Below are 12,464 nucleotides of genomic sequence, written 5' to 3'. Positions count from 1 at the left end.
AAAAAAATTGACACAAGCCCATCTATAACAGAACAGCTTGCATAATCAGCATGTGCAGATTGCCGATTACAGCACAACATCTATAGCAAATGCCACTGAAACATCTAGCAGAGGAAAACCAGCGCAACATAACCTACACATGTGCTTTGAACTGACTAAATTTCAGTGGTCAATTCAACAAAACATGTTGATTTTTGCAGTAATTTTATCATTATGTTCTCTGACCTGCACAATCTCTAGCATTTCCTCACGACTGATGTACCCGTTGCCATCCAGGTCATACATGCTGAACGCCCATTTTAGCTTCTGATCCAGCTTCCCCCGTGAGGTCACGCTCAGAGCGATGATGAACTCCCGGAAGTCGATAGTGCCATCGTTGTTGGTGTCGAACGTGCGGAACACGTGCTCTGCGAACTTGGAGGCGTCACCGTATGGAAAGAAGTTGGCGTATATCTTCTTGAACTCCTCCACATTCAGGTGGCCACTTGGACAGTCTTTAAGGAAGCCCTGAAGAACAAAAAAGCCTTAACCTTCTTCAGTTTTATGTATTTATAGCTTACACTCTAAAACAGTATAAAGTAGGGCTGGGTGATATGACAAATATATCATATTGTGATTTCTGCAATACTTTATGCATTTTCACGATACATAATTTAGCTAACAAACTCTAGTTATATAAGAACAAATAAAAAAATGATCTTACAAATAATCATATAATTCGTCCAAAAACATAAAAAAAACATCATCATACCAATATCTTATATTAGATATTATATTATATAATAGAAAAGTGTATCATGTAATCATTTATCACAATGTTCATATTATATCAATATATTGCCCAGCTCTATGTGTTACCAATATAGACTGATGATAGATTGCATGTAACTGAGAATGTTACTATTATTTGGACTGCATTTGAAATGTTTTGTGACAATTCAATAACTGGACTACGGCTATAGACTTCTGTTAAAACCCTGATCTACAAAAAGTTTGCAGGCAGACTGTATTATCACAGAACAGTCAGTAGGCTCTTTAATTTATTGTGTTCCTTCTTTCAAAGGTAATAAAATATACCAGGGGTTTTCATACATCTTAATAAGACACCCATTCATGCTGGCGGTGCGACACACCGGAGGAGCTGAATGATTGAAAACACATCTCCTTTATGTCACCCAAGAAAATCGGTGGGTGAAATGGAGATTGACTGGGTGCTACAACAAATCTTTTTTCTATTGAGCAGTGAGAAGGAATAGAAGGATAGATGGCCTGGTCCACTTGAACAAACTGGAGCCTTCTATTTCAAGTAGTTTTAGTAGGTAGGCATATGAACAAAGTTTTAGACTTTGTATGCATATGAACAAAGGGAGGTGGTCACCAAAGCTACGTCTACAGTGATCTGGATGAATTTAAAAACAGAGTTTTCGTCTAAAAATGACTAAAATGAATCATGTTATTCGAAAGCCGTCCACACTGTGGCGCATCCACGGCGTCCCAGTGTGGACAGAAGGCTAAAGTACATATGCGTTTCCAAACAAAAATGTGTTAGTGTGGACATGGCCCAAGTATCATTCGTGTTTTTGAAGTTCTCCCTGTAACTGCCAGAACCCCGTCCTCTTTTAGAGCATCCCATGCTCTATTACAAACTGTATACAAAGCATAAAACCATAGATCACCAGTTATAATATTTCAAGCTTCACAGTTTGAACCCAAAGAATCGTGACGCACTGATGCTTCACGATGGGATATAATTGCGCTGATGGGATACACAGGAAGTTATTTATGCTGCCAGTATTTTAGGTCATAACCTCAGAATAAGTAAAAAATAAAATAAAAATAAAAAGAGCAAACATAGAGATTGGCTGAGTAAATAACTCATCCCTGTGTTTCTGTAGTTCACATTTACTCACACTTTGACTCAATACACAACAATCCTATTCAATAACACAGGATGTATGAACAGTATTGAGAAACATTTCCTCATATGAATAAGCTATGACAAGGCCCAGGTTTGAGCCCTTGAGTATAAAAGCATTGAATTAAAATGCAGGTCAGTGTTATGAAGCCTTTTTCAGCCCATTAGCCATCATGAGTTACTGAAGTTTATACGTCAACACACATTGCTTGATTCATTCATATAATGTGTGTATTTCGAGCAGGCATTAAAGCCTGACCTTAGGGTTGCCACATCAGCTCCTGACCCTGAAATACAGATACTCTTACAGCAACTCATTTTCAAAGACCACTACACAAAACACCATATTGTACTCTTAATGTGATATATCTCTAGGGAAATATGTGCTTTTATGCTGTTGTAAGTAAATACCATCATGTGACAGAAAGGCTGTTATACCTGTGGCTACTGTTAGACTACAAATATCTAGAGTCAAGGACTAATCGAGGTACTTGTTGTGAACCAGCTGCTTTATCTCACCTTGTACCACTCCTGCAGCTCATGGTCCGAAAACTCTGTGTTCTCCCTCAGGTCCTGTAGCATCTCCGGCCTGAGCTTGCTGTTCTGCTTTCCCATGGTGACGAGTCTGTGTGTGCTCAGAAATGACACAACCTCGGGGTCAGACCTGCTAACAAAAAAAAACCAAACAGACCAATTAGGGTGCAGAGCAATATGTTTAATACGCAGAGATGAACAGGCATGCAAACAGAAAAGAGCCCTCATTACTGCACAGACAGCATGACTGAGTTTCATTATGAGCAGACTCCAGGAGCTACCATGTAGAGAATTTGAGCATAATTTAGATGTCACACACCCTTTTTATATCAAAGTACTATGTGGCAGATCCACTACTGAAACAACCCCACTGATCTCTCTACTGATATTCAGTCAAATCTGCTGGCATGTTTCATGACAATGAGCAGGTTTTTAATTGCGTATTTTTATGTGTATTTTGATTTTAGGAGTGCATGGAAGTACAGCAGGTAGTGTAGCTTCAACAAGGATTGAAATTACTCTTGGGCTCCGGTTACTGCAGTTGATCTTTTTTTTTTGCATGGCCATCCTGGGTCTGTATCTGTCTGGGTTTCCTCTATGCTTTCTGGTTTCATCCCTTAAAACCCTAGGATAAAGCTGGTCACTGAAGATGAATGAATTTGGGCTTGTGTATGTCAGAATTAAGGCCCTGAACTATAGCTTCCAACAGTCAGCGCACCCACACATGATCTCTGTGCCTGAATAATGGCTCTTGCAATTATTACATGAACATTGACTTCCCATTCATAAAACACTTGGTCGCACATTTGTGTTCCACATTTGCCTTTATATTCATGTTATGTGCAGGTTATGGTTTCTTTTATACTTTGGCTTTGATTTCTCTGTATTAGTTATTACTGTTTACATACACTATATGAATGAAAGTTTGTGAACACTTGACCATAAGCTCTGTATGTGCTTTTTGAACATAACATTCAATACTTAGGTCCCATTTCCCCATTGTAAGATCCTCCACTAGATTTAGGAGTGTGCTTGTGGAGATTTGTGGGATTCATTCGGCCACAAGGGTGTTAGTAAAGACTGGTATTGATGTAGGTAAGGTGTCAAGGCCTGGGGTGCATTCAGCTTTCAATTCATCCCAAAATTGTTCAGTAGGGTAAACAATGTGAAGCATATCTTCATGGAGTTGACTTTGTGCACAGGGGCATAGTAATGTGAGAACAGGTTTGGGTCTTCTAGTTCAAGTGAATGGAAAATGTCATGCTGCCACATCCAAAGACGTCCTATACAATTGCGTACCGCCAATCTTGTGGTTTTAGTTTGGGGAAGAACAACATTGTGTGGAAAAAAGACAGTTGATCCAATACTTTTATATAGATATATATCATCTTACACAAGCTCACATTTGACCAATTATAGATCAATTGTTGCTTGAATATCAGCAGTACTATTAACAGATGCTCTCTTCTTGATGCACTTCTTGACCATAACCCTTTCACGAAGCGCATCATTATAGACGTGGCATTTAATGTTCTTACTTGCTCCTGTCTCCTCTGGTTTGGATTTAAATCTACATCCAGACTTCTGTGAAGCTGCTTTAAGACTATGTGTACTGTTAGAAGCCCAATACATACAAAATCTGAATTAAAACTGAATTGAATTAATAAAATGATTTTGACACATTTGAAAAAAATACAATGACAACCTAATTCTAAACCTAATCTCATCCTAGCAAGCGTCCAACCTTTTAAAAATCTTGTATTATTATTATTATTATTATTATTGCCCTGTATTTTAATATTCACTACTTGAGTTCAAAATTCATATCTCTCATTTTCTTTTGTATTGCTTAGTTTTTGCCTGAGAAAAAACGGACGACAATTTGAACACATTTATTTCAAATATATGATTGTATCATTATATTTTGTGGGTTTATTTGGTTCAAAGATCTATTATTAAGGAAATGATGTTCTTATGTTGCTCTTTTGATAGAAGAAAACTATATATTTCTGTATTTTGAATGGAAAATTCTAATCATTATATGTAATTTCATGTGATCATAATTTTTTTTCTTTTACCAATTATTATGAAGCTGAATGTAACAGTGTGAGTGTATCCTGTACTTTCTGTGTTTTTCTATTCATAAAGTAATTGAGTCCTCTTCTACAAACTGTGGAAAAATATCCCTGCATTTTTAGACAAACTCAAAAAAAACAACCACACATCAAACCCAAAGGCAAGATGGAAAGAAAAGCTGTTCGAGTTAAATGTTTTCATGGCATGTTTGGAGAACGCAGTCACAACTCAGGAGCCAAGAATCTGCAGTAATTAATAACACAGTCGCCCACGCTGCCTCCGTATCCCAGTCCAGACGCGCTGGGAGGAGAGCCATGGGAAACGAGACGCTGGAGGTTGGAGAAAGGAGAAGTGATATATTCTTAAAGATCCAAACGCTTCTAGCACAAAGCTCTAGCTACAGTGCTGTTCTCATGTAGCACTGATGATCAGCTAAGGATGGGCTAAAGATAGCATGAGTGCTGCTGAGTGCTCAAAACTGAAAATCTGATTAGTCAGAAGATGAATAATTAATTGAGTCATTTGACCACAGTTCTGGCTTAAAGGCAAGTCACATGTTCTTGTACATTAACGTTTCTATGCTAACAACTCCTATAGTAGACACTCCACACAATCTAAGGCTAACAATGAACATATTATTATTTAGGAGAGAAAGTTGTATAATACAAGGCATGGACTTTTAACCATGATGTAGATCTAGTTTTCGAACATCCCATTCCACATTTAACCCCTGGGAAGATGTTCCACTAGATTTTGGAGTGTGGAGATCTGTACTCATTCAACCACAAGGGTCTACAAAGTCAGTTCTGATGTAGGTGAGGTGGCAGTCAGCGGTCACTCGAGATCTTTCACACGCTCATGTCTTGGTTTTGTGCGCAGGGTTATTGTCATGCTGGTACACGTTTGTGCTCAAATTGAATGCTACCACATCCAAAAACATCCTATACAATTGTGTGCCGCCATTTTTGTTGGAACAGTTCGGAGAACCACAAATGCTGGGAAAATCAGCTGTCCCAATACTTTTGTTTATACAATGTAGCTGTAATGTATGAATAAAAATGACATTAAATTCATTAATATATTGATTGTTTAGAGCTACTGTTGTATAGATAATAAAATAAAAACCTTCAAATGATCCTACTATGGAACTGCTATTAACTTCAGGGTGTTAACAGTAACTTCACTTTGTGTTGAGCCACATAAGACCACCCCATAGATCATTAATATCATGTAACAGCACAAGTTTATTTCTGATACGAAACCCAGTCGAACGGCTTAATACTTTTCAAGGCCTTTGTCTATAATATGATTATTTTTGCATGACTATGATTATGCTAATAATTATAGCTTGTCCTATATCACTTCCCCTCCTCATGGCCTCTGGAGAGAATTATAAAAAGCTCTCTCAGTCCAGTAGGATCTCTGAGGATTTCCAGCTCTTATGCAACGACTCTCATAAACCACAGAGGCTTGTTATAATCTTGCACTTTCTTGCTCAAATCCACATGCACTCTTGACCAGTCACATTATTTAACCCCGGTTTAGTGTGCTGAATATTGGATTTCACATAAACGCAAACTCAGTAGACGTCATGAATGCTGTCATTACTTAGTCCTTTAGGACTCAGATTTTGCTGAAAGATTTAGATTTAGGGATCAAAGCTGCAACAGGAGAGAGAATGTGGGAAAAGACGACACCACTTACAACAAACAGAAAGCAAAAGCAGCTAACTCTGGAGTTGGGCCTAGTGTTTATGTTGGAGAGTTTGGTACACAAGGTGCTGCTTTAATCCACTGGATAAATGTTTGTACCCCTCTTTTTGGCACTCCCAGAGACATAGTTTTATTAGAAACTATAAAAAAAAAGAAAGAGTTTTGGTCAGGGTTTGTGGATGGATATAAAAACAAAAACAAAGGTGTTTCTAACAGGGTTGTGTAACATGCTATTCATTCCCACTGCACAGGTCTGCTAACACGCTCTGAAGTACCGCACTGCGCGCAGCCTTAATGTCATCACTAATATCCCAGGTGTTATCCAAGTGTTATCAGTCCAAGTCATCTTTATTGCTTAATGCCTTTAGAAGTGGTGCTCTAAAACAGTCTGACTCCAGCCTTTTACATACAGCCAGAGTCACAAAGCAGAACGAAGGAACAAGTAATTTTTTTTCCTCACTCAATACAGTAAAATCAACAAATTACAAAAAGACCCGACTGTGTACTTCTGAACCCATGTTCTAAAAATCAACTTCTCATCTCATAAAATCCTTCTGGAAAATCTCAGCAAATTTTAATTCCAATCTTCAACTCGGTTTAACCATAATCTCTGCTCGAACCAAACTATTCAAAATGCACTAAGCAAATGTCCAGCTTGTTCAACACACAGGACAAGCTTTCTAGCCAGTGTTATCTCAGACACAGCTGTTCCTCTATGTGGGTCAGTATCAGGGCTGCTGGTCCAGTTGTGAAAGGGTGTCTAATGGGGAGGGGAGGGTTGTATACAGCAATATTGTGACGATGCTGTGGACAGATTGAATTCGACAGGCAGCTGGAGGGGGTATCAACATTCACAAAGGACAAAGTTAATTTTAAGATGACAGCTTCATGGAGATGAAATAATCTGAGCAGATGTATAAGCATTAATGTATAATATAAAGTGTAAATGAAGTAAAAATATAATATCACCTGAGTGCATATACACCGAACAGGCATAACATTAGGACCACTTACAGGTGAAGTAAATAACACTGATTATCTCTTCACCATGGCACCTGTTTGTGGGTGGGATAAATTAGGCAGCAGGTCCTCAAAGTTGATGTGTTAGAAGCAGGAAAAATGAATAAGCGTAGAGATTTGTGTGAGTTTGACAAGGTCCAAATTGTGATGGCTAAACAACTGGGTCAGATCATCTCCAAAACTGCAGCTCTTGTGGGATGTTTCTGGTTTGCAGTGGTCAGTGTCTATCAAAAGTGGTGCAAGGAAGGAACAGTGATGAACCAGTGACAGGGTCATGGCTCACTGATGCACGTGGGGAACGCAAGCTGGCCTCTGTGGTCCAAACAACATACAGTCTAATATATATATATATATATATATATATATATATATATATATATATATATATATATATATATAATAATTTGTTACATTTATATAGCGCTTTTCTGCAGCACTCAAAGCGCTTTACATATGAAAGGGGGATTCTCCTCAACCACCACCAATGTGCAGCATCCACCTGGATGATGCGACGGCAGCCATATTGCGCCAGAACGCCCACCACACACCAGCATATTAGTGGAGAGGAGAGTGATATAGCCAATTAATATGAGGGGATGATTAAGTAGGCCAGCGGGCAAGTTTTTTGGCCAGGATGCCAGGGAACACCCCTACTCGTTTTCGAAAGACATCCTGGGATTTTTTAATGACCACAGAGAGTCAGGACCTCGGTTTAACGTCTCATCCGAAGGACGGATGTATATATATATGCACACACACACACAAATACATACAGATACTGATGATGTGTATATTTGACACCTGACGGTATAAATTTTTTAAGGTACCTAACAGGCCCAGTGCTCCATTCATCATTCTTATGACATACTTTTCTTATTCATTTCTCTCAATTTCATTTAAAGTGGTTACTGATTAAAATGCTGAATATAAATTCTGAATTAAAAAAGGGTAGGATATTGTTTTTATCAGCATCTCTGACAGTAATTCTACCTTGAACGTAAATTACTTGTTTTGATACTAACAGCTCATTCACCACCAATTATATTCCAGATATTTCACGTCATCCAAGGCTACTAATCGTCTTCCTCCTCCTACTGATAATAATAATAATATTAATAATAATAATAATAATAAAGGAACTTGTTCGAGAGACCAATCAGTAGAATGTGTTTGAGATCTCAAACATTTACCGAAGAACTCTCCAATGTGGCGTACCGACATATGTTCTCTAACATTTTCTCTGTAACATTATCTGTCTCCTTAACATCTAAAGAAAGACAGCCTGGTCAGGTAACAACTGTTTCTAGCTGCTATAATGTATCAGGAACTGCCCAGCACTTCACAGGACCACAGCTGCCCACCGACATTTATCAAAAGTGTCGCTTGCAGAGGGTGAGATGTATTATCATGGACACATTCCATAATAATATTTCTTTTGCCATTATTTTTGCCAATATTATTATTTTTTGCCATCTACATCTACTCTTACTATCTCCTGCATCATACTGCATGCACCAGGTTGTTACCTTTATCTGTCTTTTGAATCATATTAACAATTTTTACCTTAATGTTTTTTTGTTATTTATTTGCTATTCGCACTAAGCATTGGATGCTTACTGCATGCCTTTGTCTCTCTATTTGTACCCTGATGAGTGACAATAGAATGTAACCAACCCTAATTCAAGCTCTCAGCAAAATCCCACATCCAATTCCCAGCAAACATCACTGCCAACAAATATGGACAACACAATCTACACCGCCCACAACATACTCTCACTCACTAAGCTACTGATTTAGCACACCTGTGCGCGATTACTTCAACACACACACACACACACACACACACACACACACACACTTACTTTAAATAAGACTCATTCACATGGTTCATTTCACAAAGTAATTGCTCTGTTTCTGCCAGTGTTCGGCTGACATTATCGAGCTTTGGTTTCATTGGCTTGTTATATTGCTGCTTAACTGTTTTCCATCCACGTTTCTGATCTTGCATTTCTTCTTGATCTTGAAATTGTTGAACTTTTGAGCTGAACTTTGCCTTTTTCTTAAGAACATTTATGGATTTTTCTTATCTGAATTTATAAATGTTGTGTACCTGTGTCTGAACATGATTCTATATTATGACACTAACCTAACTAACTTGACTTGCAGACTTTCTCCAACATTAATTAAATACAACTTTAAAGCAACTATTAAGCAAACGTATTTCATATAAAGGGCAAAAATCAAGTCAAAGACCAAAAATGTATTTTGCATTATACTAAATGTTATTAAAATTGAAGTTAAAGATTTCAATGCTGTTGTACAGTGACTTCTAATAAGAGACCTGAAGCTGGCACATGAATTTTATCCAATTTTTTTTAATGTTCTCATATAAAGCATGGCAGGCCAAAGCAAAAGTCACCACAGGCCAACCTTTGCCCGCAAGCCATATTTTGGGCATCTCTGCTTTAAACTGACATGCCAATCAGGTAGAAATCTTTGATATTGTGGTGTAAGTGGAATGACCTGCTTTGGATTGGGCTCCCAATCAAACTGACCCACATTAGCCAGGCTTGGGTTATTCGTATAACCACCCTGTTTTATTCCTTACTTAAGAGAGAGAATCAGTCCAATGTAAATATTTGAAGATTAGTAATAACTGATGACTCACAAATTATTCAACAAAATAACATGAAATCTTGATGATGATGAAATGTTTATATACATTATATATATATATATATATATATATATATATATATATATATATATATATATATATATATATAGAGAGAGAGAGAGAGAGAGAGAGAGAGAGAGAGAGAGAAATGTGAAAAAAGAAAAAAAAAGAATTGCACTGTCTCTATGCTTTTACATATAAGAACATCATAAAAATCTGTTCCTTATCGGGATGAATTTTGCTCCAGGCTAGTAAAACTGTTAAAACTTGAGCTGTTATACACACTTGCTAATCAAAGGCATTTCAATAGCAGCACCTGGCAGCTACTCAGCCTCTTAGCTCCGATAAAAGCAGTAAGATTGTTTTTCGGCTTTATCTTTGTGTACTAATTAAGGACACAGTCAAATATGGCATGTGTTATTGTCCATCTGAACAATAACACAATATATCATACCAATACATTTAAAGAGTGTACATTCTTTTTCACATGACTGTATTATACTTTTTGTACCGCGTCTTCATGCCAGGCATGAATTTACTGTCAGATCAGGCCAGAAATACAAAACACAATCACTTACTCTGCATCACCAAGCTACTGATTGAGCACAGGTGAGCTCAATCACATACTTGTGTGTACACACACACAGACAGAAAGACTTCCATTAAGAACTCTCCACGAAGTAACTCATCCAGTTTCACTGTCAATTACCAAGCCATTCATGTTCCATGTGTCTCCCAGTTTTTGATCTCGCTTTGTTTGCTCATTTCTCGTTCTTGCCCTGCCAGGTTTATTGTTGTTTGCAGATCGTACGACCCATTTCCTGTTCCACGTTTGCAATTCTACCTGTCAAATTGGATTGTTTGCCTTGGATATTTTTATTCAATATTATTTATTTGTTCCTATTATATGCCCTTGTGTCCACTTGCAGTTGTATTTTGTGACATTTACTGATACAATTTTATCCAAATGCATTTTACATTTTGTCTGGTGATTTTCTTTCACCATGTTGTCATCAGATTCTGTAATACTGTATAATACATCTAAAAAAGTCTAGTCTACACACCTGTTAAAAATGTGATTTAAAATTTAAAAAAAACTAGATAAATCATGTCACAACTCCTTTTCCCTCAATGTGAAATTTACTAAACAAATTATACATAAAAAACTTTAATAAAAAAAAAATTACATTCATAATTTGATACAGATTAAGTTACAGAAAGGTGGAAAAAAAATTGTTGCATAAGTGTTCACATCCTTAAACTAACACTTTGTTGAAGCACAATCTGAGATTACACAAGCCAGTCTTTTAGGGAAAGAGTCTCTCATAGTGCCACATCATGACTTTGCTTATTTTCCCATTCTTCCTTGGAAAAACATTCTACATAGAAAGAGTTGTGAGGCCATCTTGTGTGCACAGCCCACTTCAGGTCCACCTACAGATTTTTTTGTTAGCTTTAGGTCTGGCTAGGCCTTTCAGAAATGCTGATCTTCTTTTTGTTAAGCCATTCCTTTGTTGAATTGGACATATGCATGGGTCACTGTCCTGATGAAAGGTGACATTCCTTTTCATCTTCAGCTTTCTAGCAAGCACCTGAAGTCTTTAGACTTTTTTTTAGCTTTTGTACAGGGTTTTGCAGCTTTTATCAGACGTATGATTCCCTTCACCCTGATAAAAGCCCTAGATCTAAGGAAAAGAACCCTAAAGAATAATGCAACTCTTTTGGTGACATTTTTTTTTTTTGGACCAAACATACAGTGCCTTTTTAACCTATCAGATTTTGCCTCGTGGTTTTAGATGATTTTTTTAAGACTGGATGTTTTTTTCCAATAAAGACACAAACAATAGTTGAGTCGCAACAATTTTTGGCCTCTGCCACAAGTAGCTATAGTTATGGTTCATGATGCTCAATGATGCTGCCTCTAGAACATGCTCTTCCTACACAAAAAAAAATGAATTGCAGATCACGAAGGAAACAATGTCTGTTATGTCAAGATCACAAGAAAATGTGTGATTCGACTTTTATAATGTCAACAAGAAAGTAAAAATATTACAATGCATGGCCTCTTAGGACTTCCATACATGAGGTAGATTGCCTGGGGGAAGAAACAGTTATTGTGCCTGTCTGTCCTGGTGTTTAGTTCTTTGTATCTTCATCCAAGCGTCAAAAGTTAAAGAAGTATATGGCTGAGATTTGAGGCATCCAGAGTGATTTTCTATGGTGGGCAGGGGCGCACCAATAATCATCAGCCGTCCAGACCGTCCTCTGTATTCTTCTGACGTCTGATTTTGAACCTGATTTGGAATTTGAGGTTAATAGGGGAGAGAGAGAATTATAATTATCTTTGAGCATGAGATTGAAAGTGATTGGTCCATTTTGTACACATCCACACCCTAATTATTGACTTTAATGATTATTTAATGTAAAATAATTTTTATATTTTTCCCTAAAATATATTCCATTTCTTTTTTGTTTCACTTATTCACTGTAACTTCGTGAAGTTATCACATGATTTGGTTAAAGTTTCACA

At 37.3% G+C, this 12,464-nt stretch overlaps 1 protein-coding gene across 2 annotated transcripts in view; it reads right to left on the bottom strand.

Moving 5' to 3' along the window:
• The window catches only part of hpca (hippocalcin), a 44,182-nt gene that overhangs the window by 9,406 nt on the left and 22,312 nt on the right, over positions 1 to 12,464 (bottom strand). Inside the window, exons 2-3 of one of the 2 annotated variants that reach the window (XM_046835258.1) lie at positions 2,435 to 2,582; positions 226 to 507 (exon numbers count right to left, since the gene is read on the bottom strand). In XM_046835258.1, the coding sequence (XP_046691214.1) occupies positions 226 to 507; positions 2,435 to 2,530 (378 nt within the window). In that variant the 5' untranslated portion in view covers positions 2,531 to 2,582. The remainder of the gene's footprint in view (positions 1 to 225; positions 508 to 2,434; positions 2,583 to 12,464) is intronic. The other variant, XM_046835257.1, reaches the window with a different exon arrangement.

This window comes from Silurus meridionalis, chromosome 22 (genome assembly GCF_014805685.1).
Source record: "Silurus meridionalis isolate SWU-2019-XX chromosome 22, ASM1480568v1, whole genome shotgun sequence".
Taxonomy (NCBI): domain Eukaryota; kingdom Metazoa; phylum Chordata; class Actinopteri; order Siluriformes; family Siluridae; genus Silurus; species Silurus meridionalis.
The sequence above is the reverse complement of the archived record's forward strand: the minus strand, read 5'-3'. Positions and strand labels throughout refer to the sequence as shown.